Source organism: Gymnodraco acuticeps, unplaced genomic scaffold, assembly GCF_902827175.1.
Source record: "Gymnodraco acuticeps unplaced genomic scaffold, fGymAcu1.1, whole genome shotgun sequence".
In the NCBI taxonomy this organism is placed as follows: domain Eukaryota; kingdom Metazoa; phylum Chordata; class Actinopteri; order Perciformes; family Bathydraconidae; genus Gymnodraco; species Gymnodraco acuticeps.
Genome location: NW_022992126.1, coordinates 1,182,426 through 1,210,144, shown reverse-complemented (window position 1 = coordinate 1,210,144; position 27,719 = coordinate 1,182,426). Strand labels below are relative to the sequence as shown.

Below are 27,719 nucleotides of genomic sequence, written 5' to 3'. Positions count from 1 at the left end.
TGTGCGTCCTCTCTACGTTGCCAACTAAATTGTCATTTCAGTAATTGTAGTTCAACATCTCCAGTAGTATTTTCCTGTCCTCTGTTTCCAGTGACGTTATTGAAGCCAACCAATCAAATAACAAAAGGAATCTCACTCTTTCCCCAGATGCTAATCCCCTGACCTCCTTCAGGATCTTAAGGAACAGCAGTTAACTATGTCATTATCTGGATTATTTAAAAAATAAATCCTTGTGTGACTTTTTCTCAATAGGGGTTACCAAAATAAATATATATTTAAAATGTATTATTTCATGTAAAAAAAAATCAGCCGGTTTGTAAGTCTATCTTTTTGTGATAGGGAGTGTTTCACTGTAAGAAAAATCCGCCATGTGTTCCTGTGAATCTGTGTGTGTGAATATACCACTGCAGTAGGGACTGATGTGAAGGAGCTAAAGCTAGTTTGCATCATAAGCTCATTGCTATAAATCTGGTGATTTGGCTCGTGAAAATGGCTTGCATAACCCAAGAGATTAATGCAAAAAGAGCTATCAGTGAGGTTACGTAATGCCTTATCAATTTGGATTGGTCCTCAGATTCTCTCAATTGCACACTTGTTTTTCTCTGTATTTTGCTCTCTGTCTTGCGTTCATGCATTCTGCTTTCTTTGTGGCCTCTTCATATTCTTTTGATCTTTTTCTTCCTTCTCTTCTCTGTTTCCTTGCAGTTGTCTCCAGTTGCTTTTGGTCACATTTCCTCTCTCCCTCTTTGATCTGTTTATCGACATGAGTTGGCTTAACGTGTTCTGGCCTTGTGAAATGGTTTATGTGTTTCAAAAGTCTGATGTAAAACATGTAATAGAATTGTAGTTAATGGTGTGGCTTAGACAAACTCTAGCTTTGAAAGTGTGCATTTCCTCTGAGAAATACAACTTGTGCAATCTGCAGAATAAACAGGTGAATGGGAATATGTGGGTGGTTGTGGGAGTTGGTGTTTGTTGAAGTCTTTGGTCTTGTTCTTCTTTTTTGTTCTGAGGTGTTTCTGTTTTCCCATGAAAAATCACAACCCCCTCCCCATTAATGTCTTGTTATTTTGTCCATGTTTCCTCCTCCTCCACCTTCATCCCAACCCATCAACCTGACTCCCTCACCCTCATCATTAATGTGTAGCCTAGAGAAACTAGAGTCGGTGACCTCGGTTCACCTCCTGCTCTCCCACAGGCTGGCTACTAGCTGCCTTAGTAAACCCCGAGGACACAGACACATGCACACAAATCCTCTTTCAAACCTTTCGTTATGAAGGGAGTGTGTGTGATGGTTAGATACTACTGGGACCCCAAAACAGAGACTGAACAAAAATAAAGTTTCAAAGAGTTTATTTCACAAAGTAATCCAAGGCAGGTACTGACGACAGGGAGCTTGGCTGGCCATAGTAATTCAAAACAAAGCTGCGGGAAAACATTCCCGATCAAAACTCAAAAAGAACTCCTTAAACAACTGCAAAAGACTCCAGGCTGCAGAAAGGCACTCCGGACCGCGGGACAGCATGAAAATACTCTGGCAGAGAAGTGAGGTGAGGGCCAGGCTCTTAAAGAGCAGGTAATCAAGTGAGTGGGGACAGGTGTGCCTCATCTGCAGCCAGGATTAACCAGCCACGCCCCCCTGTCACACACCAGCCCTGCAGAGACAGAAAGACAGAGTAGTGAGGGGTAAAAGGAGCACACAAGTAAAACACAAAAACAACAAAAGCCCCATGCAAAACATAAAATTACCCCCCCTCAACGGACGCCTCCTGGCGGCCTACCAGGACTATCCGGGAAACGGACATAAAAGTCTCTCAAGAGTTTTGGGTCCAAAATGAGCGAGCGAGAAACCCATTGTCGCTCCTCTGGCCCATACCCCACCCAATCCACTAAATACTGGTATCCACGGCCCCACCTACGAACCTTCAACAACCTCCGTACAGTGAAGGCCGGGTGGTTGTCGATGAGCCGGGGGGGTGGAGGGGGTTTGGTCGGAGGGCAAAGAGGGCTGCAGGAAACTCTCTTAAGGAGTGACACATGAAAAGTGGGGTGCACCTTCAAGGCAAGAGGCAACTTAAGCCTAACCACACTAGGATTGATGACCCGTTCTATCTAATAAGGTCCAATGTATCTGGGAGTGAGTTTCCGAGAATCCGTTGGGGATGTCACGGGAGGAAAGCCAAACCTTCTGGCCCGGTTGGTAATCCGGAGCTGGTCGTCGATGACGATCCGCCAACCTCTGGTTCCAGGCGGAGGTGCAGGTAAGAGCTGCCCGGGCTTCATGCCAGACTCTGCGGGCTCGCCGAAGATGCCCCTGTACCGAGGGAACTGCCACCTCTCTCTCTTGAACCGGGAAAAGGGGAGGTTGGAAGCCGTTGGAAGCCATAAAGGGTGACATACCCGTGGCAGAGCACACCAGGGAGTTGTGGGCGTACTCAACCCATGGCAGATGAAGAGACCATGAGGCTGGGTTTCGAGAGGCAACACAACAAAGAGCCGTTCCTAGATCCTGATTTGCCCGCTCCGTCTGGCCATTGGTCTGGGGATGGTACCCAGAGGACAAACTGGCCGACGCCCCCAATGCCTGACAAAAGGCCTTCCAAACTTGGGAGGAAAACTGCGGACCCCTGTCAGAAACAATATCCTGAGGGATACCATGCAGCCTAAAAACATGCTGGGTGAGAAGAGTGGCAGTCTCGAGGGCAGAAGGTAGTTTAGGCAGGGGGACGAAGTGCACAGCCTTAGAGAAACGGTCAACGATGGTCAGAATAGTGTCGTTCCCGTCTGATGGTGGGAGACCAGTCACAAAATCCACCGCAATGTGGGACCAGGGCCGGTGGGGAATGGGAAGTGGGCGAAGAAGGCCAGCGGGGGCCTGATGTGAGGCCTTGCTGCGGGCACAGACGGAACAAGCTGAGACATACTCCTTTGTGTCTGCGGACATAGTGGGCCACCAGAAGCGTTGTCGAATAAGGGCCAGGGTCCGATGAAAACCTGCATGGCAGGCAACTTTGGACGTGTGTCCCCACTGGAGCACTGGAGATCTAACATCGGGGGAAACGAACAACCGGTCTGGTGGACAATCCTGAGCCGCTGGATGGTCCTCCTGGGCCTCCTGGACCACCCTTTCAATCTCCCATCTAGCTGCTCCCACGACACAGGAAGATGGCAGAATGGTTGCATCTCTTGAGTCCTCCACTGGGGAAGCGAACTGCCGGGACAAGGCGTCGGCCTTCACATTCCTGGAGCCAGGCCAGTAGGTCAAGGTGAAGTTGAACCGTCCCAGGAAGAGAGCCCACCAAGCCTGGCGTGAGTTGAGCCTGCGTGCAGAGCGAAGGTAAGACAAGTTCTTATGGTCCGTCCATACTATAAAAGGATGGTTGGCTCCCTCCCAGCCAGTGCCTCCATTCTTGAAGGGCCAGAACCACTGCCAGCAACTCCCGATTACCAACTTCGTAATTCCTCTCAGCAGGGGTCAGCCGACGAGAGAAGAACGCACAAGGGTGGAGCTTCTGGTCTGCGGGGGAACGCTGGGATAAAACTGCCCCCACTCCAGAATCAGAGGCATCCACCTCCACCACAAACTGGACCCCTGGATCAGAATGAGAGAGCACAGGAGCAGTGGAAAACAAACATTTCAGTCTTACAAAAGCTGCCTCAGCTGCAGGAGACCACTCAAAAGGCAACTTGACAGAGGTGAGTTTAGTCAGAGGCACTGCTACCCTACTATAGTCCCGAATAAACCTTCTATAAAAGTTTGCAAAGCCCAGAAACCTTTAGAACTGCTTCCTGTTAGAGGGAGTGGGCCACTCGGTCACTGCTTGGACCTTGGCGGGGTCAGTCCTTAATTGTCCCTTGTCGACGATAAAACCCAGGAAACTCACAGAAGAGGCATGAAACTCGCACTTCTCTGCCTTAACGTACAGTCTGTTCTCAAGAAGTCTCTGCAGTACCAGCCTAACATGCTGGACATGCTCCTGAAGAGTGCGAGAGAAGATAAGGATGTCATCAAGGTACACAAAAACAAACCTGTTTAACATGTCACGCAATACATCATTAATCATAGCTTGAAAAACCCCAGGTGCGTTCGTTAACCCAAAAGGCATTACTAAATACTCAAAATGTCCCCTGGGAGTATTGAATGCAGTCTTCCACTCATCCCCCTCCCTTATTCTCACCAAGTGGTACGCATTGCGAAGATCCAACTTAGTGAAGATGGTGGCTTCATGAAGGGGAACAAAGGCTGAGTCTATGAGTGGAAGGGGGTACTTGTTCTTGACTGTGATCTCATTAAGCCCTCTGTAGTCTATGCAAGGGCGTAGGGTCTTATCCTTCTTGTCCACACAAAAGAAACCTGCGCCCATAGGCGATGAAGAGGGGCGAATAAGCCCAGCAGCGAGTGAGTCAGAGATGTAACTCTCCATGGCCTCCTTCTCTGGCCTAGAGATATTGTACAGTTTACTAGACGGAAAGGGGGTGCCAGGGAGCAAATCTATGGCACAATCGTAGGGCCGGTGAGGCGGCAAGGATTGTGCGTGGTCCTTGCTGAAAACCTCCTTGACACTGTGATATTCAGGGGGTATAGAGGTGAGATCAATGGGTTTGAGGGGGTCTGGTGCTCTAGTAACTGTGGGGGGTACAGCAGAGTGTAAGCAATGAGAGTGACAGAATAAACTCCAGTTAATGATAGATGAGTTGGCCCAATCTATGTGGGGGTTATGGAGCTTCAACCACGGAAAACCTAAAACGAGTGGCGACATGGGTGAGGGGATAAGGTACAGGGAGATTATCTCGTGATGGTTGCCAGAGATCTTGAGGGAAACTGGAGCAGTACGGTGAGTGACTTGGGCTAGGAGTCTCCCATCTAAGGCAAACACATCCTTAGGTTCTGGAAGAGGCTCAAAAGGGAGTTTAGACTGCATCACAAAGTCAGAGTTAATGAAATTGTCATCCGCACCAGAATCAATCAAGACCTGCAGCGGAACAGAGTTCTGAGACCAGGAAATAGTACCTTTGACTGGGATGCGGTTGGAGGAGGCTGAGTTGATAGAAGTGTGGCTCATCAGTGCTCCCCCTGTTGCTGATGAGCCATGTCTTTTGGCAGAGAGGGACAACCGGCGCTGACGTGACCAACCTGGCCACAGTAGAAGCAGAGTCTCTGACGAAGACGGCGTTGACGTTCTGATGGAGTAAGCGTCATCCTTCCCAGCTGCATGGGCTCCTCCATAAAGAAGGGAGAGACCTGGGTAGCTGGAGAAGGTCTGGGAGGCCCGGAGTCAGGAGGATGGCGAGAAGGTCCAGAGAATGCCGGCCGACTAGGAAACTTGGACGGAGGGGGAAAGGAGGTGGAACTATGCTTTCCTGATCTCTCCCTACGCCTCTCGCGGAGGCGGTTATCTAGTCGTATCGCTAGAGAAATCAACTCCTCTAAGGAGTAGGTTTCATCCCTAGCAGCTAGTTCATCCTTTAACTCATCATTAAGCCCTTTATAAAAAATTCCCAGCAAAGCCATGTCTCCCCAACCGCTCTCAGCTGCAAGAATGCGGAAATCAATAGCAAAATCAGCAACTGAGCCTGAACCCTGGTGGAGTGAAAGGAGTCTTTTACCAGCCTCCTTCCCCCTCACTGGATGATCAAACACTCTACGCATCTCTGCAGTAAAAGACGACAGAGACTGACTAATAGGCGAGTTGCTGTTGGATATGGCAAGGGCCCATGCTGCTGCTTTCTCACTCAGTAGGCTCATGATGAAAGCAACCCTAGTTCTATCAGTGGCATAAGTGAAAGGCTGTTGCTCAAACACAAGACTACACTGGTGTAAGAACTGACTACAATACCCTAAATCTCCTGAATACCTGACGGGTGTGGGGATAAAGGGCTCATGAGGATTGCCGGGCTGTCGTTCCGGATCAGCTTGAGGTGGAGGAGCAGGGTCTGTAGCTTGAGCATCGGCAGTCAGCGGGAGTGTGGAGAGATGTGCTGCGACCTGTTCCATACGGCCTCCGATGTTGGTCACACCGGCGGTTAAATCCCGAATCGCTTCCATAACTTTCTGCAGAGCTCTGTCATGTTGCCCTATCATTGCCCCTTGAGCAGCAAACGCTTCCCTGAGTCTCTCATTCTCTGCGGGGTCCATATTGGCCAGAGTATTCTGTGACGGTTAGATACTACTGGGACCCCAAAACAGAGACTGAACAAAAATAAAGTTTCAAAGAGTTTATTTCACAAAGTAATCCAAGGCAGGTACTGACGACAGGGAGCTTGGCTGGCCGTAGTAATTCAAAACAAAGCTGCGGGAAAACATTCCCGATCAAAACTCAAAAAGAACTCCTTAAACAACTGCAAAAGACTCCAGGCTGCAGAAAGGCACTCCGGACCGCGGGACAGCATGAAAATACTCTGGCAGAGAAGTGAGGTGAGGGCCAGGCTCTTAAAGAGCAGGTAATCAAGTGAGTGGGGACAGGTGTGCCTCATCTGCAGCCAGGAGTAACCAGCCACGCCCCCCTGTCACACACCAGCCCTGCAGAGACAGAAAGACAGAGTAGTGAGGGGTAAAAGGAGCACACAAGTAAAACACAAAAACAACAAAAGCCCCATGCAAAACATAACAGTGTGTCCCTGGTCTCTTTATTCGAGATAAGCTGCTGAAGTGTATGAACATCCTAAACTGATATATGAAGTGTAGCTGCTAAACAATTACATCAATCAGAAAAAACAGCGTATATATATAAATATGTGTGTGTGTTTTTGGCAGAGCATCAACTGGTCTCTTTGTTAAAATCTAGAGCGTGCAAATTAGTAGTACGCTCCGTCTGTAATCATTTTGTCAGCTTAAAGTGTGTAAGTTAGCAGAAACAACTGCTATCTTCTCTCAGATACGTTTCTCTCCTCTCCTCCTCTCTTGCCTTGTGGCTCCTCATATTTGTTCCCTTTTCTATCAGTCTTGCTCCCTCACGCTTTGTCTCCATTGTTTCCCTCTAAGCTCAAATCAATGTGCTTGTTAGCAACTTCGCAGATTTTTACAGCATTTCATCACCCTACCCTTACTAACCCCTTACAGACAAACCCTCACACAACACCAGCAAACACTTGGTAATGACTTCCTTCTTTCCTTGTCTCAGATTTAAAGTTTGAGGGGTAAAAACAGTTGTGGCCCATGGGTGACTTTGTCTTTCATCACTCACTGGTGTTGCTTGACTTACAACTCCCTCTGACATTACCTCTAATTGGTCTGCCTGACACAACTGGGACTAGGAACAAATAGGCCAAGTTGCTGCTTCTGTTTCTAAAGCTGATTTAGCACAATACTTGGTATAGTTACATTAGTGGGTCTGTGTCTGCTGGTACATCACATCTTGTCAAGTGTTATTAAAACTTGTATGTACGTAATAAAGGTTCGTCAGCCGAAAATCCAAACCTTTTACTTTGATATCACTTTGATAGCTACCACTGCCTAAGTGTGGTTTTCATATGATGCCAGACAATAACACTTTTGTCTCGCTCGTAGTCCATAAATAGTTATTTTTAATGTGTTTTTGCATAGTTGTTAGCTAGCTAGTTGTTGAATATAGGCTAAGGGTAGGGTTGCCAACTTCCAGAAATGGAAAAACAGGACACGCGCGCGAAGATTTTCGGATTTCTGGCGGATTTAGTTACTTTTTTTAGTTACTTTATTTCGGTGTTAGGGTTATGTTATTTAATTCTTTTGGGGGAGCCAGCCCCCTAGGGTTCGAGGGGTCAAACCCCCCCAAAACCCTCAAAATGCATAGGAAACTATGCATACCTATAACACAATACAAACACAATGGTCTTACACCTGCATTAGGCTACTACATCACATTGTACATCAGCATGTTCAAATCGGATAGGTGGGCACTAGGGACATCTGGGCACCTCGATGTACAATTGGCTATTTTGTCCAAAATGTTAAAAAATAAATATTTGAAAAATTGTATTAAGTAATGCAAAGTATACATGATGTGAACATGCACGGTACATCATTATTAGACTTAATGTTATCCTTCAACCAACCATTTTCCCAGCATTTCCCCATCAATCAGCTGACTGACTCTCTCTCACACACACACACACACACACACACACACACACACACACACACACACGCAGAAGACCCGAGACAGATCTCCACTCACGGGCTTTACCCAACTGTGTTTTTCTTCCACTGTTTGTTGTAAGACACAAGTCTTTTCTTTTTAGAAGGGCCCAGAACCACATCCTCTCTCTCTTCTCCTCTTTCATTATCACCTCCTCCACCGGCAGCGCTCATTTTCCCACACGACTGAACAGGCTGACATGCCACACAAACAATGATGCCGCGCCCGCGGCCCACCGGAGAAAATCTCACACACACACGTGCGAGCATTGTGCCTGCCCTGTCAACTGAGCGGTCCTAATGCCCTTCGCATACAGCACACAAACACACAGGCACGCAGCCAGACACACTGCATTGCGCGCAAACAGAAAAATATGTTTTATTTTTCCCTTTACACGGGAATCCGGGACAAACAAAGTCCTGTACGGGACACGCCACTTTTGGCTCAAATACGGGACGTCCCGGCTAATACGGGACGGTTGGCAACCCTAGCTAAGGGGGGTCTGCCCTCTACAAGCTGTAGGCCTCAGACAGTTGGCTCTTGCTGAACAAAGTGAGGAGTGAAAATAAAGTTGACAGGTACAAGGGGAAGTGTGAGTGCATGTTGCAAGGAAGTATGTGTGTTTAGTCATTCCAGACCCAAGGCTGAGGGCTTTTCAATCTTCTCTTTCTAGGAAATGGAAGCTGAAGAAGAGAGTTTTAGTCCTGAATGAACTCCAAGCACCGGGGACACTTTGAGCCGAGCTCCAGTAAAACCAATGCTATCAGCCATTCATCAATCTCCTTTCCCTCAACTAGCTTTCTTTCTCACAAGAAGTTACCAGAGGCAGACAGAAAAGGAAATAAGGAAAAGGACAAAGAGGCGTTGGAGGATGTGTAATGTCATGTAGTAACACATCTTGCTTTTCACTCTGTCTGTATGACCAATTACAGCCTTCTTCCCACAGTTTTTCAGTAAACCAGGCTTTTGTTGTTCTTATGGCTGACAGACAACACAGCAATCATTGTTAACGGATAAAAAAGACACCTACACAGCTGAATTGTGATTTATAGAAAGATTTGCTAGATTTTCATTAACAAATGTTAACAATTACATGATCTTTTTGTATTTCCTTTCAAAAAGCTAGAGGCCAATCTTTAAAAGGATTACATAATACTGGACTGAGGCATTCTAATTGCAAATAAGGAAGGCCTTTAATAAAACTGTAAGGGTGATGCACCATAGTAAATGATAAAAGGTTTTTCTAATAATTGTAAAATTGATTTGTCTATCACTGTATAAGCCTTAAAGTGGATGTGGTTTTTTATCCAAGAGATTTATCAGGAATAGTTTATATTCTATTATTTATATGGGCAAGGTTATTATTAACTGAGTTGGATGGCATATAAGGTTAAACGACTTAGATACTTTAGTGGGATGCTGAAAGAACTACATTTGTTTTCATGTTATGAGAAGTAATGAGTCCTTTGCTTGACATATTATCAACATCATAATGGATCTTAATTGGTTCTCAGTGCAATGGTGCAAGACCGCAGCTGATAAATTGGTGTGCAGCACCTGCAGAGCAAGCACAGAGTCATCAATTCTGATGTTGGGAAGCATGCAGTCATGCATTAAAGGAAAATATCAATAGTTACACCATCAATTATGTGCATTGTAAAACTAAACCCTCGGTAGAAGATCACATACAGTACATGGTGCTATTTCAGATTTATCTGTGTTCTTGGTCAGTATCATCTCTATTCTTCATCAACCCTTTGAAATCTATAATAGTATCTTTAACACCTAAAGTAATTGAAATGCCATTTAAACTAAGAGACACCAATTTATCACATCTGGGCCAAGCACGGCTGAAATTGGGGTCAGAAACAGCCTATTATCCACATGTTCCTTTAGCAAACTTGACAGTGCTTGTTGGTTGTATCAGAGCCCTTATTATCTCCACTTTTATTGAAAGAAAGTGCAGCTGATGTGAGCAAAGTCAAGCATCATTTGGAGCTGGGCCTTCATACTGTACCTCACAAACCTCTCTGGAGTTGTTAAAAGTCAAGGCGAGAACCCAAAACATTTTGCTCAATGATGCTGTCAGTGTTTCCTCTTCCTAATGGCGCACAAAGAAACTGGCTGTCAAAGCCGGCTTTAACTGATGTCAGTACACCTGATATCTATGTGTCTTCTCTGAGAAGAAATTTGGGCCATTTTAGTGCAGCCAGCCTTGAAATTAGGCTGAGCGAAGAAAGGGGTTGATTTCACTCAATCTAAATGGATTGCTGTCGTTTCTATCACCTTTACTTTTTCTTTGATTCCCACTTTGTCTAACCTTAGCCTCTTTTTCTCTCTATCTCCCTATCTCCAGTTTGTGCACGTTTCTTCGTAATACCTGACCTTAAATGCAGTCACAAAACACACTGACTGTGCTTTTTGTGAAACACTGCAAACAGAATGTTCTGCTTCATGAAAAAAACTACTTTGTGTTTCTGCTCCGCTTGTCCATATTCATGTCCATGTCCATTATCTAGCAGTCGGTAACATCAATGCATAAAAAAGCTTTTCCACAGCTTTTCCACTGCAAGTAAAATCAAGACTTACCTTTTTAATTTCATAGTAGTATTACTTCCGACTTAAATCAGCCCAGCAGAAAATGACCCACTTAAATGTACAAGGTGCCTTTTACTTGGAGCTATGTTGAATTGAGGCCGTTAACTATAACGTTTCAAATCGCTGAACTTATGTGATGATTGTGTGGTTGTGCGGTTGTGTATACATTGTACATGACATGCTGAGGAACAGAATATTCTTGACACTTCTCTAAGCAGTTGACCAATCACAGAAGAGCCTGGCAGTTACACAACCATACCAGACTGGGCTCTGGTTTCAGACAGAGGGTGAAAAGAAGTGCAGCACAGGCAGTATGAGAATAAAATACCTTATTAAACATAAACAAGCATCTAAACCTCCAATTGAACTTAAAAATCCAAATATGAACCTGAAAATGGGCATAATATATCCTCCTTAACATGGTTACTACTTATGCGTCACTGCTCCAATCATATAAGGGACAATATTTTTAGGGAAACAACAGCAGCTTATTTCACCAAGTTTGAGAGGCACAGGTGAGAGGCGGATCTATTTCCTGTCGTTTGACTGCCACTGGCAAACAGTTTTTCTCTAAAGCCAGTGTGGGTTTGAAAGTCAGATTTCAGGTGTGTGCTCCAGCTAAATTCAAGCAGCTGGGTGCAGCTTCAGAGGGTCAATGGCCTACAACACATGGTGAAAATTAGTTCTCAGTTGGCACTCCACTCTGTCAGCGGGGTAATACTAATGAGTTCACTCGAATACGCTTTGTGTGTGTGCCAATGTGTGTGCGTGTGTGGGGTAGTGTTGGTTTTTCACTTGCATCTGCACAGCCACTTGACTTTGCATGATTTGTGAGTGTTTATTCCTACACATTCATCCATACTGTATGTGTGTGTTCGCTCCTCACTTGATTGAAAGGCATCTGCTTGCTGTATCTTTGACTGGCACTCACCTTCTGTTTGGTTCCCCCCTGAGTGTCGGTGGCAGGTTGCAAAGTGGATTTATGTGATATGCACCATGTGTGAAAACAAATTGATATGTGTCTCTGCCAAAGTATCTATTTACACATCCATATCAGACCATATGCATTTTGATATACAGTGTGGGTGCTGTGCCTTTTCACATGTGTTTGGTCAGTGTGTGTGCTTTCAATTCCCTCAACTTCTTCTGTCACAGCCAATGCCCACTCCTATTCTTCTTGATTTAGTAGGAATAGCTCTAAAGTTGCTGACAAAGGGAGAAAAGGAGGACTGTCTGACGTTTTGGGAGACCATTCAGGAACTGGCTTTGTTAGCAAAGGGTTGTAGAAGCAGTGTGAATGTGAAAAATCACATTTAATCGAAAACCAAATCCCACACTTGAGGTCATGAAGGTGTTTTCTCCAACTTATTATGACTTCATCCTAAAGCCCTCTCTCTCTCTCTCTCTCTCTCTGACGCCCGCCCCTTGCGGCTAACTTGTCATTTCTCCTTTCACCTTGCTTCCCCATTTTTCTCTCTCTCCTCCTCCCCCTGCTTCACTAATTCTCCCTTTCTTCATCTCAGAGTTTTATTATCTCTGACAGGACTGTTGGATTTTTTCCTTTTCCTTCTTTCATCTTTGATTCAGCCTTCCCTCTGCTGCACTGTCCTTCTCTCTCTATCTATCTCTCTCTCTTTCTGTATATTGGTGTTTATAATGCCTTGCGGCTCCCTTATCTAGTGCACCCTGCCTTGGCTGATAACTGGTGCCTGTCAGCTGCTTGTAGCACTGACGTAGATTAATACGTGTTTTGGTGCATATTGTTTTTTTGGGTTAACGATTGTGTTGATTGCTACGTATGTGTGCTTGTTTGTGCCTGTGAAGTAAGAGAAACTTTACCTACGCGCACACAGATTACCATCCCGAGAGTAATCAGAGGCGGATATGGAAACGGATGATTACATGGCTGTTTGAGGGTTTGATTATGTGTGTGTCTGTGTGCATGTCTGTGTGTGTTAATGCATGTGTGTTTGAGATTGTGTATGCCCAAGTATTACTTTATTGCGCGGAACATTTTGGTTTTACAACATTATTACTGTTTTTGGCGGGATTTCTTTTAAATTGAAGCTAACTACACACACACGCAAACACACACACACACATACACATACAGTCACACAACTGAGGCAACTTCTTGACATGTAAATAGACTCGTCTTCCTAAAATGGAAGCACTACGCTGCCAAGAGCTTCCTCCAGGGTCCACACATAAGAGGATCAAGCTGGTGTTGCACAATTGTATCATCATGTCACGGTGATAAAGTTTCAAACTAAGTTTCAAGGCAGAAAGCTTTTGATGTTACCTTATGCAACACCAAGGTAACATATTTGATGACATTCACGACTAAGATATTTTATATTGCAATATTTTTGCAATGCTCTTCTTTAAAAATTGCTTGTAGTAGGGTTGGGCCAATTCCTTCATCCATCGCAGATGGCTGTCAGTCATCGACCACTGAACCCAATATTGTTATTTTATGGCTCCATACCCTCCACACCAGGTTGGGGGTCTGTGAAGGCACTAATGACGTTCATTGCGTGCCAGAAACATTCACGTCATGGTTCAAATATTTCTAATTGAGTGTTGCTTCTGGACAGCAAACACAGGAGTAAGAGAGACAAAGAGATCTCATGGTACAAATGCAAGTATTTATACCGTCTATGTAACCCACACATTTCTGTCACCACAGATAAGATGAAGACATCCTTTTTAACGTAATGGTGGACCAGTTGCTGCTCCAAGTGCTCACCATTGCAGCAGAGATGAGAAACAAATCAGGCTAACTATACAGGTGTGAGGGACCTGTATATTTAATTATTTTTATAAACAATATAATTTCAATACATAAATACCATATATAATTTTGAGCATATCATCACAGCTCAATACTCCACAAAACTTGTGATGAACATTTTAGGACTTCAACACATCACCAGGATGACCGCTCTTGAATATGGAAATGGAAGTGATTTACATATTTATTTTGTATGCATAATATTTATGAGGATTAATCTCAGTCCTGTAAAATAGGACAATAATATGAAGTTGTAAATGATCTATCCATGTTGTTTAAGTCCTGCAAAACAGATTGTGCAAGTTCTGTCAAGAGCTTATTCTTGCTTCAGTCAGGAAAGAAAAGGGTAAAAATAAAGATGTGATTAAAATAAAGTGCCTAGCTCTAGATGTCAAAACATTTTCATCACATTGATGTGCAAAAAATATATGGTTGTGCCAGTGCAATTTTTCCTTTGATAAAATAAATTGAGAAATATGTGCATAGACACAACTTAGCTAATGCAATACAAAGCTACCCACACTATGTTTTTTCATGTCTTTATTTTATGGCAGAACACACACATATTCACACACATTCTGTGCAGTGCTAGTCTCAGCTGCTTTCACTGTCGTGTTACCGATGACCCCGTGACCCTCTGTCAGCCAGGACAGGGGGGATGACTTTAGCTGACAGACTGATTGAGATGCCCTTCAACTTTGGTGTACTGCAAACAAACACACGCACACACACACACACACACACACACACTCACTCACACACAAAACCTGGCAAAGAGGCATAACAGACCTATATGTATCAACTCATACAATCACTAGAAACCAGGCATAAGTGAGAAAGGATGTCTCCATTTCTGCACACCTTGACCAAGACAAACACACACACCCTTCCCCACACACACATATATAGTAATAGATCTATGTGCAAAATGACAGATATTATCTCTCCACAAGCTATACACCGTATCGCATTGCATAACAGCCTGCTAAATTGCTCCTCAGGAGATCAATAGAGTAATTTTCTATTGAGTGGAATAGCTATAGAACCATGTGCAGAACAACAAACCAGTAACACAGACATGCACACAATGAAACACACAAAGAATGCACACTTACATACAGCATTTCACTGAGATTGTATTGATTGCTCATTTATTGAAAGAGAAGAAAGTTATTAAAACTGTTTTTGCCGATATATGAAGTGTGTAAGGAGGAGATGTAACACACTGTGTCCTGTTTCCGTGTGAACATCGTCATGGTCATGTGACTGCAGCACAGGCTTGCATTGTGTTATGATTTGAAGGTGACAGGTGATTTCGTAGCTCAAGCATCTGCATTCACATACTTGCACGGACCATTTGTCTGAGCTTAGGGTAGTTTCATATTGAATATATATGTTTATTTTATTTTCAATATGTATTGAATTGAATATGACAATACTGGTACAATTGTATATGTATAGCCCTCAGAACACATACTGTATATGTAAATATTTGTGTTCTGAGGGCTCGTTGACTACATGCCAGCTAGGAGACAAGAGAACCCTGGGTAATTGAACTCCTCTGTGGCCCTGCATGGCACTCGAATTGTACAGTATCTGGGATGACTGCCATCGTGTGTGCGTGCTTGCGAGTGAGTGCGAGGTTTGTGTATGTTTGTTATTTTGAGCCTCATAGTATGGTATTTTCTGTGTGTCAGCATTAATGCATTCACAGTAAGTTATGATATGTACAGTATAATGTGTGTGCGCACAATGGGGCGATGACTCTATATCATCTGTGTGGCCTAAAGTTGAGCTAAAATCCAACTAAATATATATGTCCTGATGTTATATTGTGCTTAATGCTGTCCTGTAGGCATTTAACTGAAACTGTATTTGATTCTTGCCTACTGAATGTTCAGTTCTTCGATTAAGCATTTTAAGTATCCATCCATCCATCTTCTTCCGCTTATCCGTGGTCGGGTCGCGGGGGTAGCAGTTCCAGCAGAGAGCCCCAAACTTTCTTTTCCCTGGCGACATCAACCAGCTCTGACTGGGGGATCCCAAGGCGCTCCCAGGCCAGCGAAGAGATATAATCCCTCCACCTGGTCTTAGGTCTACCCCTTGGTCTCTTCCCAGCTGGACGTGCCTGGAACACCTCCCTAGGGAGGCGCCCAGGTGGCATCCTAACTAGGTGCCCGAACCACCTCAACTGGCTCCTTTCGACGCGAAGGAGGAGCGGCTCAACTCCGAGTCCCTCCCTGATGACCGAACTTCTCACCTTATCCCTAAGGGAGACACCAGCCACCCTGCGGAGAAAACCCATCTCGGCCGCTTGTATCCGCGATCTCGTTCTTTCGGTCATGACCCATCCTTCATGACCATAGGTGAGGGTAGGAACGAAAATGGCCCGGTAGACATAGAGCTTTGCCTTCTGGCTCAGCTCCCTTTTCGTCACAACGGTGCGGTAAAGCGACTGCAGTACCGCTCCCGCTGCTCCGATTCTCCGGCCCCAGACCCCAATTGTAGACCCCAATAAATAAAATAAAATAAGAACTAATTCTCAAAAAAAATAAACGCCATTCTTAAAATTTATAAACGAACAATAGTTTTATTAATGTTGATTAGAGTGCACAATATAAATAAAATAATTGAGAGAAGAAAAATAGATATGTTATCTATCAAAACCCAGTTAGATTAACATTCATTGGATTGCACACTTTGTTTGTTTGTTTGGATATGTAGTAAATTAACATTTCAATAGCACTTAATGACTGACTGAATGGAAATGACAATAAATGAAAATGTAAAACGAAAAAAGCGATCATGAAAATGTTTCCAAAAAATGAATTAAATGATTTTTGACCACTTTGTTGTTCAGATATATCACATATTTGTAACTAAATGATACATGAATTGAAACAAAACACGGTATAAACTGAGGAGTGACTCCCGTGAGGTTCATGTATTTTCTTCACTCTGCTCTCATGTCAAGAAGCATCAGATCAGTGCACTGCCTCGTCCAATCAGTGAGCGATACACAGTAAGGGGGCGGGGTGAGTATCTGAGGATTTCATCGGAGGATGGTCTGGTGGTTCCTCGGTTATCGCTCCTCCATGATCGCTCCTCGATCCTCGGTCCTCCGGCAGAAATAAGAGCCATGGGACGGTACTCAAGATGGCGCAGGCAAATCAACTTCCGGTGAGACCGAGGACCGAGGAGCGAGGAAATGAAAATAGTCGACCTGAGAAGCAGCCCCAGCAGCTTCTACTGAAGCCAGTCCCTAACTCCGGGGACTTCCGGCCGGGGACTTTGGGCGGCAGTATACGCCGTGAAGTGGTTTGCGGCCTGCCAGTAAACCCAAAGCAGAAGAAGAACAAGTGACGTCAGTGGCTTCATTTGCCTAATCCACCCTCAGGGACTTTTTCCAGTGTGAACGCGATCTGTACTTAGTTCATGCGAACTAAAGAGTTCACATGAACTAAGTTCACATGAACCTTTGTGGGAAAAGTACCGCAGTGTGAATGCGCCTATTGTGAATTACAGATTTTTCTGATAGCTTTCATAATAATGCTGAGTGTATATGTTAGTGATACAAAGCATTCATGGGGATATATATTAATTTAATTTAGTATGAAAAATTAATTCAGCCTGGTATTGATGTAACAAAGCCAACCCGAAGCTCTACATCTTCTCCTTATTGGATTTGTTTCAGTCTTGGGGCATTGATAAGCTGACAATATGTCTGACCTACTGTATGTGTCTAATATTGAGTTAAACTGTAGCATTGTCAAGGCTGCTGATAAATCAATGCATTAACATAGTCAAAAAACCCTGTTTGTCACATTACCAAAGCTGTTTTTAAGACAGAATATGATGTGGTCGTTAAAACAAGCAAAATCTTTCTGTTATGACACTACAACCCTTGATATGGAAATCTGTTATATTATTATATTCCTAATAATTCGGTATCTCCGTTATGCAAAAGGTGTCAAAAAAATCTTTGTGACCTAAATAGCAGAAAACATTACAATTAAAACAGTGTTAAATACAAAAATAATGAGACTACAGTATGTTCATTGAATACATTGAGCTTACATTGATGTACAAATGCGACTGAAGGTGTTTTGTTATTAAGAAGTATGTGAGGTCAAGGTGTAGAGGGTGTACATTATTCTCTTCTTAGAACTTTTCTTCCTTTTTATACTTCTATCTTTAGTGTCCCTCACTCCCTCTCTATTTATTTTCACAGAGTTCATCTTTGACCTTTAGCTTTCAGTTTAAAGGAAATAGTCTAGCACATAGATATTTCAGTAGAAAATGATTGTGCAAAAAAGCAGGCCACGATGTGACATCTCTTAAGCACCTGAAAAAGTGTTTTTCTTCAGTGCTCTATAATAAATAAATAAATTTGAAAGAAAGAAAAGTCAGTTTTGTGTGTCGTCAGTGTACCTTCCTTGGGTCTGGTGTTGGACCTAAGGCATATTTTTCATATAAAACCTCTGTAGCAAATAATACTGTCGGAAGCTTGCTTTCACTTATCATCTCTAAAATGTGATTGGTCCTTATGGAATGGACTCTTTAACTATGGGAGTTCTCCATTATCTAAGAGGACAGAGGCATGGTATCGCTAATGGAAACTAGACAAATAAGGGGCACTGCACTCCAGGCAGAGTGCACACTTGAAATCCCATCATGCTATTTCATAATGTGTTACGGGGCTTTGAACCACAAATGTCAGCTACCTTGTATAATGCTTGGATGCAGGCTACATTACAGTTGGGAATTTATAAACCGCTGTGGTTTGAAATGTCAGAGGCGTGGAAGTTGGAAACTTTTCAGAGAATATACTTATAAGATAGGCTCACAAGAACAAGATACATTGTGTATGCCCCCCATCACTTACATTTATACCACATTAGAAAAGAAAATAGAAACCTATCCTTTTGACGATCTTACGGCCAATGTTTTTATCTAGCATGTAACCACTCAGCTACCAAGGCTCTGCTAAAAAGCTCATATGTATACAAAAAAGACTCTGCAGTTGTAGGCTTACAGTACTACCACAATTTAAATGGTGTGTTTACTGCTGTGTTGTTGTGGTTAGCAGCTGTCTGCAGAGCAGCTCAATCCAACGACCCTTTAGACAAGCAGGGCAGCCATAAGGACTCCAATGTAAAACTATCATAGCAGGATGAAACTCACCAGGGGTAAGAATTGCTTTACAGTTTCCATTAGCCTTTGGCCTCAACTGTCACAGAAATAAGAGCTAAGTAAGAGCGAGAAGACCACTCACAGGTCAGATATCCAATAGCAGGTATGTCGGCACGGTAACAGAGAGGCCCTCAGTCGATCAATACGTTGAAACTGAGTCAAACAAGGATGTGAAACTGGACACAGTACATCAAGTGTGTGTGTGTGTGTGTGTGTGTGTGTGTGTGTGTGTGTGTGTGTGTGTGTGTGTGTGTGTGTGTGTGTGTGTGTGTGTGTGTGATGTGCTTAACTGTATGCCTCTGTGTGTGTTTGATGTATATCTGCTCTGTTGTGAGATCCAATGGCCTGCTTTTGAATATATAAGTGCACACACACAGACACCATCACATCAGTTTTAGTTATCTCTGTCTTTCTCTCTCTCCATTCACCACCTGTTGTTGCTGCTGGTTTATTTCAGCCAGGTCATTATGCGTTCAGCTCTTTTCATCCAGTTTGTTTGAATTATATTTTTGCTAAAGGCCTCCCCAGCTTGACCTCGATTGAACTCAGCATTACACACATGATTATATCTGATCAACAAACACACTTTCAATTTAACTTTCAGTGAAAACACTATTTATTTTTTGTATCTTAACTCCAGGGAATTAGATTTGTGACTCTGATACAAGAAACGTTTTCCCAAAGCAAGCAGAGATGTAAACAGCGATGGGTATTCCATTATTTCACATCACCTTGTCGGGTTACTTCATGCAGTCACTTAATGGCATGCTGGTGGTCTGTATCAAGTGTGACTACAACAGTTCATTTTTATATTCCACCTGAGGCTGTTCAGTATGAAGGTAGATATGGCATAATGCTGCCATATTTGCAGTCTGTTTGTCTAATTTAGGTTGGGGTTTTTGCTCTGTTGCTTGACGCTCGAGCATTACAGGGTTAGGGGCTTTTATTTGTGACGGGTGGCGCAGTGGTCTGTGCATCTGATCATCAGATCAAGGGGGGTGCTGGGGAACTCCAGTTCGAAACCCGCTCCTGCCGCCACTGCGTCAGGCCGTTGTGTCCTTGGGCAAGACACTTCACCCGGATTTGCTCCTGTGGGTAATGTCCACAGTACATGTATGATACTAATGTGTACTTGTAAAAGCGCCTCGATGACTTCGAGGCGTGAAGATGGACGGTGTGGCGCAGTGCGCTGTGAAATGATCATCAGATCAAGGGGTGAAACCCGCCGCCGCTGCTGCGTCTGTAAAGCCGTTGTGTCCTTGGGCAAGACACTTCACCTGAACTTGCTCCTATGGGTATTGTCCACAGTGACCATTGCATGTATGATATGTGTAATGTGTATTTGTAAAAAGCGCTTTGAGCATCTGGAAAAGCGCTATAATAAATGTAAGGAATTATTCATTATTATTATTTCATCCGGGCGGCATATATTCTAAACAATTTTTCTTCTGGTTATGCGAAAAATGTATTGTCCACTTTTCCTCTTATTACACCTCACTGCTGTGTTGTCTGCACTTAGAAATGAACTGTCATTCAAACAGGAATGTCTGATGATTATGTTTTATGTTTTATTATGTATTCTCTGTATCTGGAGCTGTTTCTCTCTCAGCTATAACTGCTCGTGATAATCTCTCAGTTCTTCTGCTGATGGGAAATGGAAAATCTGCACTATCTCTTCTCCAGTTGAATATACAAAATGTCATGCCTGCCATTGTATTTTGGTTAGATAATGCTTATGCTGAAAGTCAGTGTTTTGTACTGTATAGGATGACTCACAAAAAAATGCTGGAAAGCAATTGGCTGCAAAAGATAATCAGAATATTGTCAACCCACTGTAGAATTGTATACACAAAAGTACATCTAAAACATAGCCCACTCAATATTTTTCAAAGTATGAGAGCACCTGAAAGAAAGAACAGGCTCATTGCTGAGTTATTATAGCTCGTAAATATGCAGCACAATGAGTATTTTATCACTACGTACATCTCAACTTCCCAGAAAACCCTTGCACATTAGACCTTACAGATTTATTGCTGAGACCTTGTTATAATAATGATCTATAGTACAGTAAAGCAAAGGTGGCCTTTACCTAATAACTACATGATGATAATGGGGACTGTAGGCTTCCTCCCTTGCTTATTATCTGCAGTGTGCTCAACTGAACTCTGCTACTCTTTATCATAGTTGTGGCTGATGCCCAGGGCTGAAATAAAAGACTAGTAGTGTACTCGTGTTACTTCCAGTATTATGTAAAAACATAATACAAAATATATCACCTTGCTAAGAAAAAAAAATCAGAACTGATAGAAAAATCACGAATGAAACCAAAATAAACGTCCTATCCTTCCAGTGGTAGAGGGGGAATAATAAACAGAGATATAAAGTTAAACCTTTCCTTTTTTAGTTTATTTAACAAGAAAAAACTCAGCCTCTCCATTTAAAATGTTGATGAATGCTTTTGACTCCAAGCTGCTGTGTGTTCCCCTTCTCCTTTTCATTGTTTTTCATTTGTTTTTTGTCCAAGTCTATAATGAATGTTTGGATGCTCTGAAGTGCAGTCCATATGCTGGAGAGTATTTTTGGAGTAAACCTTGCTCTTTTTTCTCCGCTTGTCTAAACTCTGTACTTTATTTGTGTGTGTTGCAGGTTCCTCGGTGTGCCTCCAGGCCGAGGCAGTTGCCCACTCACTGGCCCGCTGCCCTTTGACCTCATCTACACCGACTACCACGGCATGCAGCAGATGAAGCAACACATGGGGCTGTCACTCAAGAAACACAAGTTAGTGGATGTGCATTGTTTTTGTGTGTGTGTGAATTCAAGTATCTCACTGTGTGTGTGTGTGTGTGTGTGTGTGTGTGTGTGTGTGTGTGTGTGTGTGTGTGTGTGTGTGTGTGTGTGTGTGTGTGTGTGTGTGTGTGTGTGTGTGTGTGTGTGTGTGTGTGTGTGTGTGTGTGTGTGTGTGTGTGTGTGTGTGTGTGTGTGTGTGTGTGTGTGTGTGTGTGTGTGTGTGTGTGTGTACATTTATTGGATGTGTTTATGGATTAACTATTGCTGGTAACAAGGCGTCTAAATATCTGTAACTCATTCAGCTTAAATTCACACACTCTATGTGTCGCACTAACGCACTAACACACTTCTGCGTACATATATGTGTATGTCATCTCCTTCCAGTAAAGACCTCAAAATGCACAATATGTCAAACATGATTTTGCATGTTTTGATGTAATGGAACGGCACAAACTGGCACCGCACCTCCTGTCATTCACGATTACTCTTCACATCAGGAACAATATAATTATCACAAGTAGCACGAGTTTGTAGGCATATGAGAAATATACAACTTAACATTCATGCACATTGGGACACATGCACATTAGTTGGTTTGAGGATCGTTCTCTAATCAAACTGAGTTTCGGCAGCTTATCATTGCTGATGTTTTGTATGCTCACTGTCCGCAGCAGGGTGGCGATTAAACACAGAAAGAATAAGAGACAGGGAGACAAAAAAAAACAGGAGACATCTGCCTGGTGAGAAAGAAAAAAAGATTAGGGAGAAAGAAACAGTCTGAGAAGTTGTATTATGCTATTACAAAAGTGTGCTTAATGGCTTTTGGCATTGCTACAAAGATGGAACAACTTGAGAAATAGGTCACGACAGTCATGAGACAGGGGCAACAAAACAGTAAAGTATTACCCCAAACAGAATTGAAAGTGTCATAGTGTGTTAAAAATAATAAGAAATCAAGATATTAGCTGCACAACCCTGCAAAGCACAAATATACACCTTCATATTATCTTGAGAGGTATTCCATTTTGTTGCCTCAGAAACACATACGATTGAAAGTCCAGTCTGAGCCATGTCCTCTGCAGCCCTTTTTTTAAAAGAGCAGACACCCCCCTTTGCCCCTCTCTCATCTTTACTGGTCCAGCAAATTGGTATCTCTGTCTACCCCTGTGTGTGGTTTCAGCAATTGACATTGTGCACTTCTTCTTCTTCTTGCTCCCAGCATAAAGAAGCAACATTGAAAGATAAAAGAACAGAAGCCATATGAGAGTAAAATGAGGAGAGGAAGAGATAAAACTGTGAGAGTGTGTGGAGAGAAGACATCAACAAAGAAAATAAAGATCATAAAAAGAGAAATGGAACAAAAAAACAGTCAATCTGACACCACATGTAAAGGACCGCTCCATGTATTTTTAAAATCCAATTATGAGAGAGAGAAATGAATTACGGGTGGGCTGGAGAGCTATTTTCTCAACACACAACCTGTTTTGCTGTGTCTTTCCTCCTCATGATTTGTCTCTCTCTCACTCACACACACACACACACACACACACACACACACACACACACACACACACACCACACACACAGATACAGTTCCCACAGACAAGGTGCCAGTCCGCCAGCAGTCTGCACCTAATTGCTTGCTGATGTCAGCAGTCCTACCACTCCGGCATTACCATGCAGAGTCTTGATTTCTGCTTTCCCTAACAGAATGTGACTTTTAGTGTTTGCGAGAGACGCTCTTTTGTTCGCCCACGAAGCTCGCAGTGAGTGAATAATCTGAATATTTCAGCAGTAGGGACGGAACGAGGTTTACAGAGGATGTGCTTCAGTGATTTTAAATGTATTGAGAAAAATGCACAGGATATTCGATTATTTGGTCAGGTGCAGATGTACTTGTATTTACAATCAGGTGTATGACGTACGATATACACTTGTGTTTGTATTGCTCTACTGTAAAACAACACTTTTTTTTAGATTTCCCCACGTTGTAGCGTTTATTTTAACAGGAACTCGTGCCAATGCTTTCCATCCATTTATCTTTACCCAACGATTCCACTATCCCATCCCCTGAGGTTTAGGACAATGACATATCTAATCAACTCGTGCTCCCCCCCTCTCCTCTCTCTCTCTCTCTCTCTCTCTCTCTCTCTCTCTCTCTCTCTCTCTCTCTCTCTCTCTCTCTCTCTCTCTCTCTCTCTCTCTCGCCTCATCAGGTTAGGCCAGTCTTCTTGAGCCCTGTGTGCTGAAAGGCATCATTAATCAAGTGCTCTGAGCTTTGGGGCCCTTCAGCTTCCTTTAATTACTTTAGTTTTATGTTCCCACCGATATCCACATTCATTTATTATGCATGGACAACTCGATGCTGCTCTGTCCAGTGTGTTGTGCTGGTTGTGTGAGTGTGAGGGTTGCAAGTGTGCTGCTGTTAAAGATGCTGATAGGAGATTGTCTTACAGTTTTTCTCGATTGCTAACACACTAAAATTCTACATAAAGCACAATTATTTTAACAAAGAGCAAAACATCGGGCTCAAATCTCCAAAACTCTAAACACGTTTTCAGCTTTTCACACAATTTGCAAATCAACATGGCACTTTTTGCAAACCACTGCACACGTGTCTCCACGTAAGACACAGGAATCTGACATAAAGTCACGTGTTAGCTGGTTTAAAACACTGATATTCAAAATGCCTCACACATGGACCAATGACCAAGAAACACGTTCCACCTGACCAAACACCTGATAGCATAATTGTTGGCTCATCAATCAGGATGTTAGCACTATGAAAAGACCACAGGTGAGTACTTTCTTACAGCAACCATAAGCCAACATGGAAGCAAGAGGAAGAGGAAGAGGAGAGGAGGAGGAAGAATACTCTCTAATGAAATGAAATGTTATCAACCATGGTTTGACGATGAGAGAGGCTGGACAGGGTTCAGCCTAATCTAAGCCGGTTTACTGTTGCCTCTGTAATCCGGACACTTAGACTTGAAAACAGGTTAGTTACCAGTTTGTAGCTCTGCATAACTCATGATATATCAGTGGTGCTTATATCTGTTGTGTGAAACGTATTTACTTAATTACTCTAATTGAATTGTTGGCATGTTGCATACTATAACTGTACAACAATCCTGCACAATGTACTGTGGTAAACGTACCTTTATGCAACACAGACACTGACCAACCACTATATCTTTGTTGTTTAATTTCCTCTGTTTACTGAATTTACTGCTTTCATAGAGGCAGTTCGGAGAGGGGCAGGGGCCTGAAAACAATAGACAAAAATAACGATGAAGACAAACGAATAGACTGCTGACTCCTTGGCGATACACATTTTAAGCCTTTCCTTTTTTAAGTAGTTGGTTGTTTGTTTTGATTATGGGAGAGTTGTCATCTTGCTCAATTTTTTTTCTTTTATTGGCTAGGATTAGTTCTCCCAAGTGAGATTCTCTACAACACAGGTACTGATGTCTTGGGGCTTGGTTTGCTGCCCTATGCAACAATAATTTACTCTAAGAATGAGAGACACAGAGATGGTACAACAGTTAACGCTCATCTACACAGATCAACACAGAATGTATATGAAATGCTGCAACAATTGTGAATTCAACGATGAAGTACTGTGGCGATAGTTTGATCCAATTGTTCAGGAGTTAGAGCATTATTCCACTCAAGCTGGTCAAATTACCAAATTATTAGTATCTCAAAACAAATACACACAAATATTAAAGTACTAACAACACCCTTTAACAAACTATTAACAAGTTTAAATAAAGAACACTTATCATTTATGTCAACAGTGTATGTATAAAAACATTAGCATATTGATACTACTGCATACATGTAATATTATATAAACTCTATGGAATAATTCACATTTATTATATATGCATTATAAAGTACATACAAAGGACCATTTATGTATCTTCATTACATTACACAATAACCAAATAAAATCCAAACATTTGAAACTTAACTTCATCTTCCATGTTATCCAGACAAGAAACATTAGGGGTGTCAGGAAGAGGGCATAGCAGTGGAATTGTTTGTATAAAAAGTCTGTGTAATGGTCTTACCTTTATCATGCGGAAATGTAAGAGGGGGAGACAGAGGCACCATCAATCATAACTCTGCAGTAAAAAGCTTTCTCTCAGGAGTAAAGGAATATCTTGCATCTTACACTACTGCTTTGTAGGTGTAGCATATTGATGTGGGCATCTTAAGAAGGCTGCGCTGACAGGGATTGTCTAGAAAAAGAACTATTGATTGAAAGGCTACCTGCTCATTGAGCCGAGTAAAGCATAGTTTAAAAAACTGTTTAAAATGTAAGTGTCTGTTGTTGTCCAGTCAGCTCTTGTTTAGTCTAACTCCCCTAAAGCTGAAGCTGAAGCTGTGGGTGACAAAACACCAGCGTGCCATATTCCCTTCACCCCGGAGGACTGAGCCTTGCTGAGCAGACGTTTAACTCAGATTAGCCTCACACTCTGATCTTCAGATAGATATTCAGCTCAGCTACTCCTCCGCTTATACCCTCTTCCTCCTCTCCGTCTTTTTCCCCCTCACTTCGGGGATCTCTTATCTGTGGGCAGAAACATTTCACCATTTTTGAGCCGACGATATGTGATAGTGCAGGTTTGAGACAGGGCAGAGACAAGTGAGACTAACATCTGTTATTAATTATTCATCGTCAGCTTTCTTTGACCCTTTCAAGTAGACAACGACACAGCAACATTTTCACAGAATATCATCCTTAGTGCCTTTAAACAAGGCTTCATAGATAAGTGCATGCTTGTGACTGTCCTGCAGATTGGCCCATTTTTATAATCTCTTTTCTGATATATATATTACTGTCAATCTATTGGTTGGCCTCTTTGATTCTGCAGTCTTTAATATACATATCTTTAAAGTGTAAACAAGATTGGAAGTTGTTTTCTACATTAAAGCCTCATTAGAACCATCACCTGAAAAATATATTAACTATCTCCCAGAGACCCCTGTATTTATGTGCAGAATGCCTGAATGAAAAGCTGATTGCTTTTACTAGGAAATTGTCAATATTGAAGGTTAGAGAGCAGGTAATGTTGATCTTGTTTGTAAGTGGGTAAGACACAAGATTGGCAATGCATTAGCAGAGTAGTTCTAGCAAGAAGCACTGTTAAGATGACGTTGCTCATTCGAGGGGAAAAGTGCCATACTGTAAATGCAGAAAACATGACATCTCATCCACACATTTCCAGTGAAGCTATGATACAGCAAGGAAATGACAACGCTTTGTTATATAGCTGTCAGATTATAACTCAAATCAAAATCTAAGCACTATAGTGTATTTGTTATGAACTGAGACACAGGACACAGGACCCAAAAGCAGGACTCGGAGACAGTTGTCCAAAAATAGAAAGTAGTTAAATAACAAAAACTAAGTCGTACTTCAAAACAAAACTCACTTGAGAAAAGGTATATTTCTCAAAGTAAAGTTTCCAGGAGTCAAATGCCCAGGTTCTCACGACATGAAACATAATGAACTGACATGGGACAAAGAAACACAAGGGCTATTTATAGATGAGGAGGATGGGCACAGGTGAAAACTATCAGGGCAGGGCCAAGCAATCCCAAGGGCGGGAAACACACAAAGGGCAGGAAATGTGGGATCTGGAATGAGAGGGAAGGATTACTTTCAAAATAAAAACAGGAAGTGACAAGATCAAAACACAAGACTAGAGTAAAAAACATAACTTGACCTAACATAACTGTCGAGTCACAACAGTATTGTACTGTAGAAAATATATCATTGACTCGGCCACCTTTAGCTCCTGTTAATCCACTGAGCTATCAGACTGGCTTGATTGAACACACTCACTGTTACAGACAAGGGCATTGAGCGTGTGTGTGTGTGTGTGTGTGTGTGTGTGTGTGTGTGTGTGTGTGTGTGTGTGTGTGTGTGTGTGTGTGTGTGTGTGTGTGTGTGTGTGTGTGTGTGTGTGTGTGTGTGTGTGTGTGTGTGTGTGTGTGTGTGTGTGTGTGTGTGTGTGTGTGTGTGATGCAAAGCCTAAGTGCTTTAGTGTTGTGCTGCTAAGTGTTCACCTGTAAGCCCTTATCAGTGTCCTATCACAACTCCCACCTCTAAACCTCAAAGGCTATGTTTTTTTATTCTTGTCATTCTCTTTTCTAACCTCCCACACTGCACTTAGCAGAGATGTGTAATCTTTTTGTGTTATTGTTTGAAACACATTGCT

General features: G+C 42.8%; 1 protein-coding gene across 6 annotated transcripts in view; it reads left to right on the top strand.

Annotated features, from left to right (window-relative positions):
* Nucleotides 1-27,719, top strand: part of LOC117538066 (alpha-1,6-mannosylglycoprotein 6-beta-N-acetylglucosaminyltransferase B-like) — a 126,707-nt gene that overhangs the window by 85,137 nt on the left and 13,851 nt on the right. For all 6 annotated transcript variants that reach the window (XM_034203593.1, XM_034203592.1, XM_034203591.1 and 3 more), the window contains one exon: nucleotides 21,346-21,477. In XM_034203593.1, coding sequence (XP_034059484.1) covers nucleotides 21,346-21,477 — 132 coding nt within the window. The remainder of the gene's footprint in view (nucleotides 1-21,345; nucleotides 21,478-27,719) is intronic.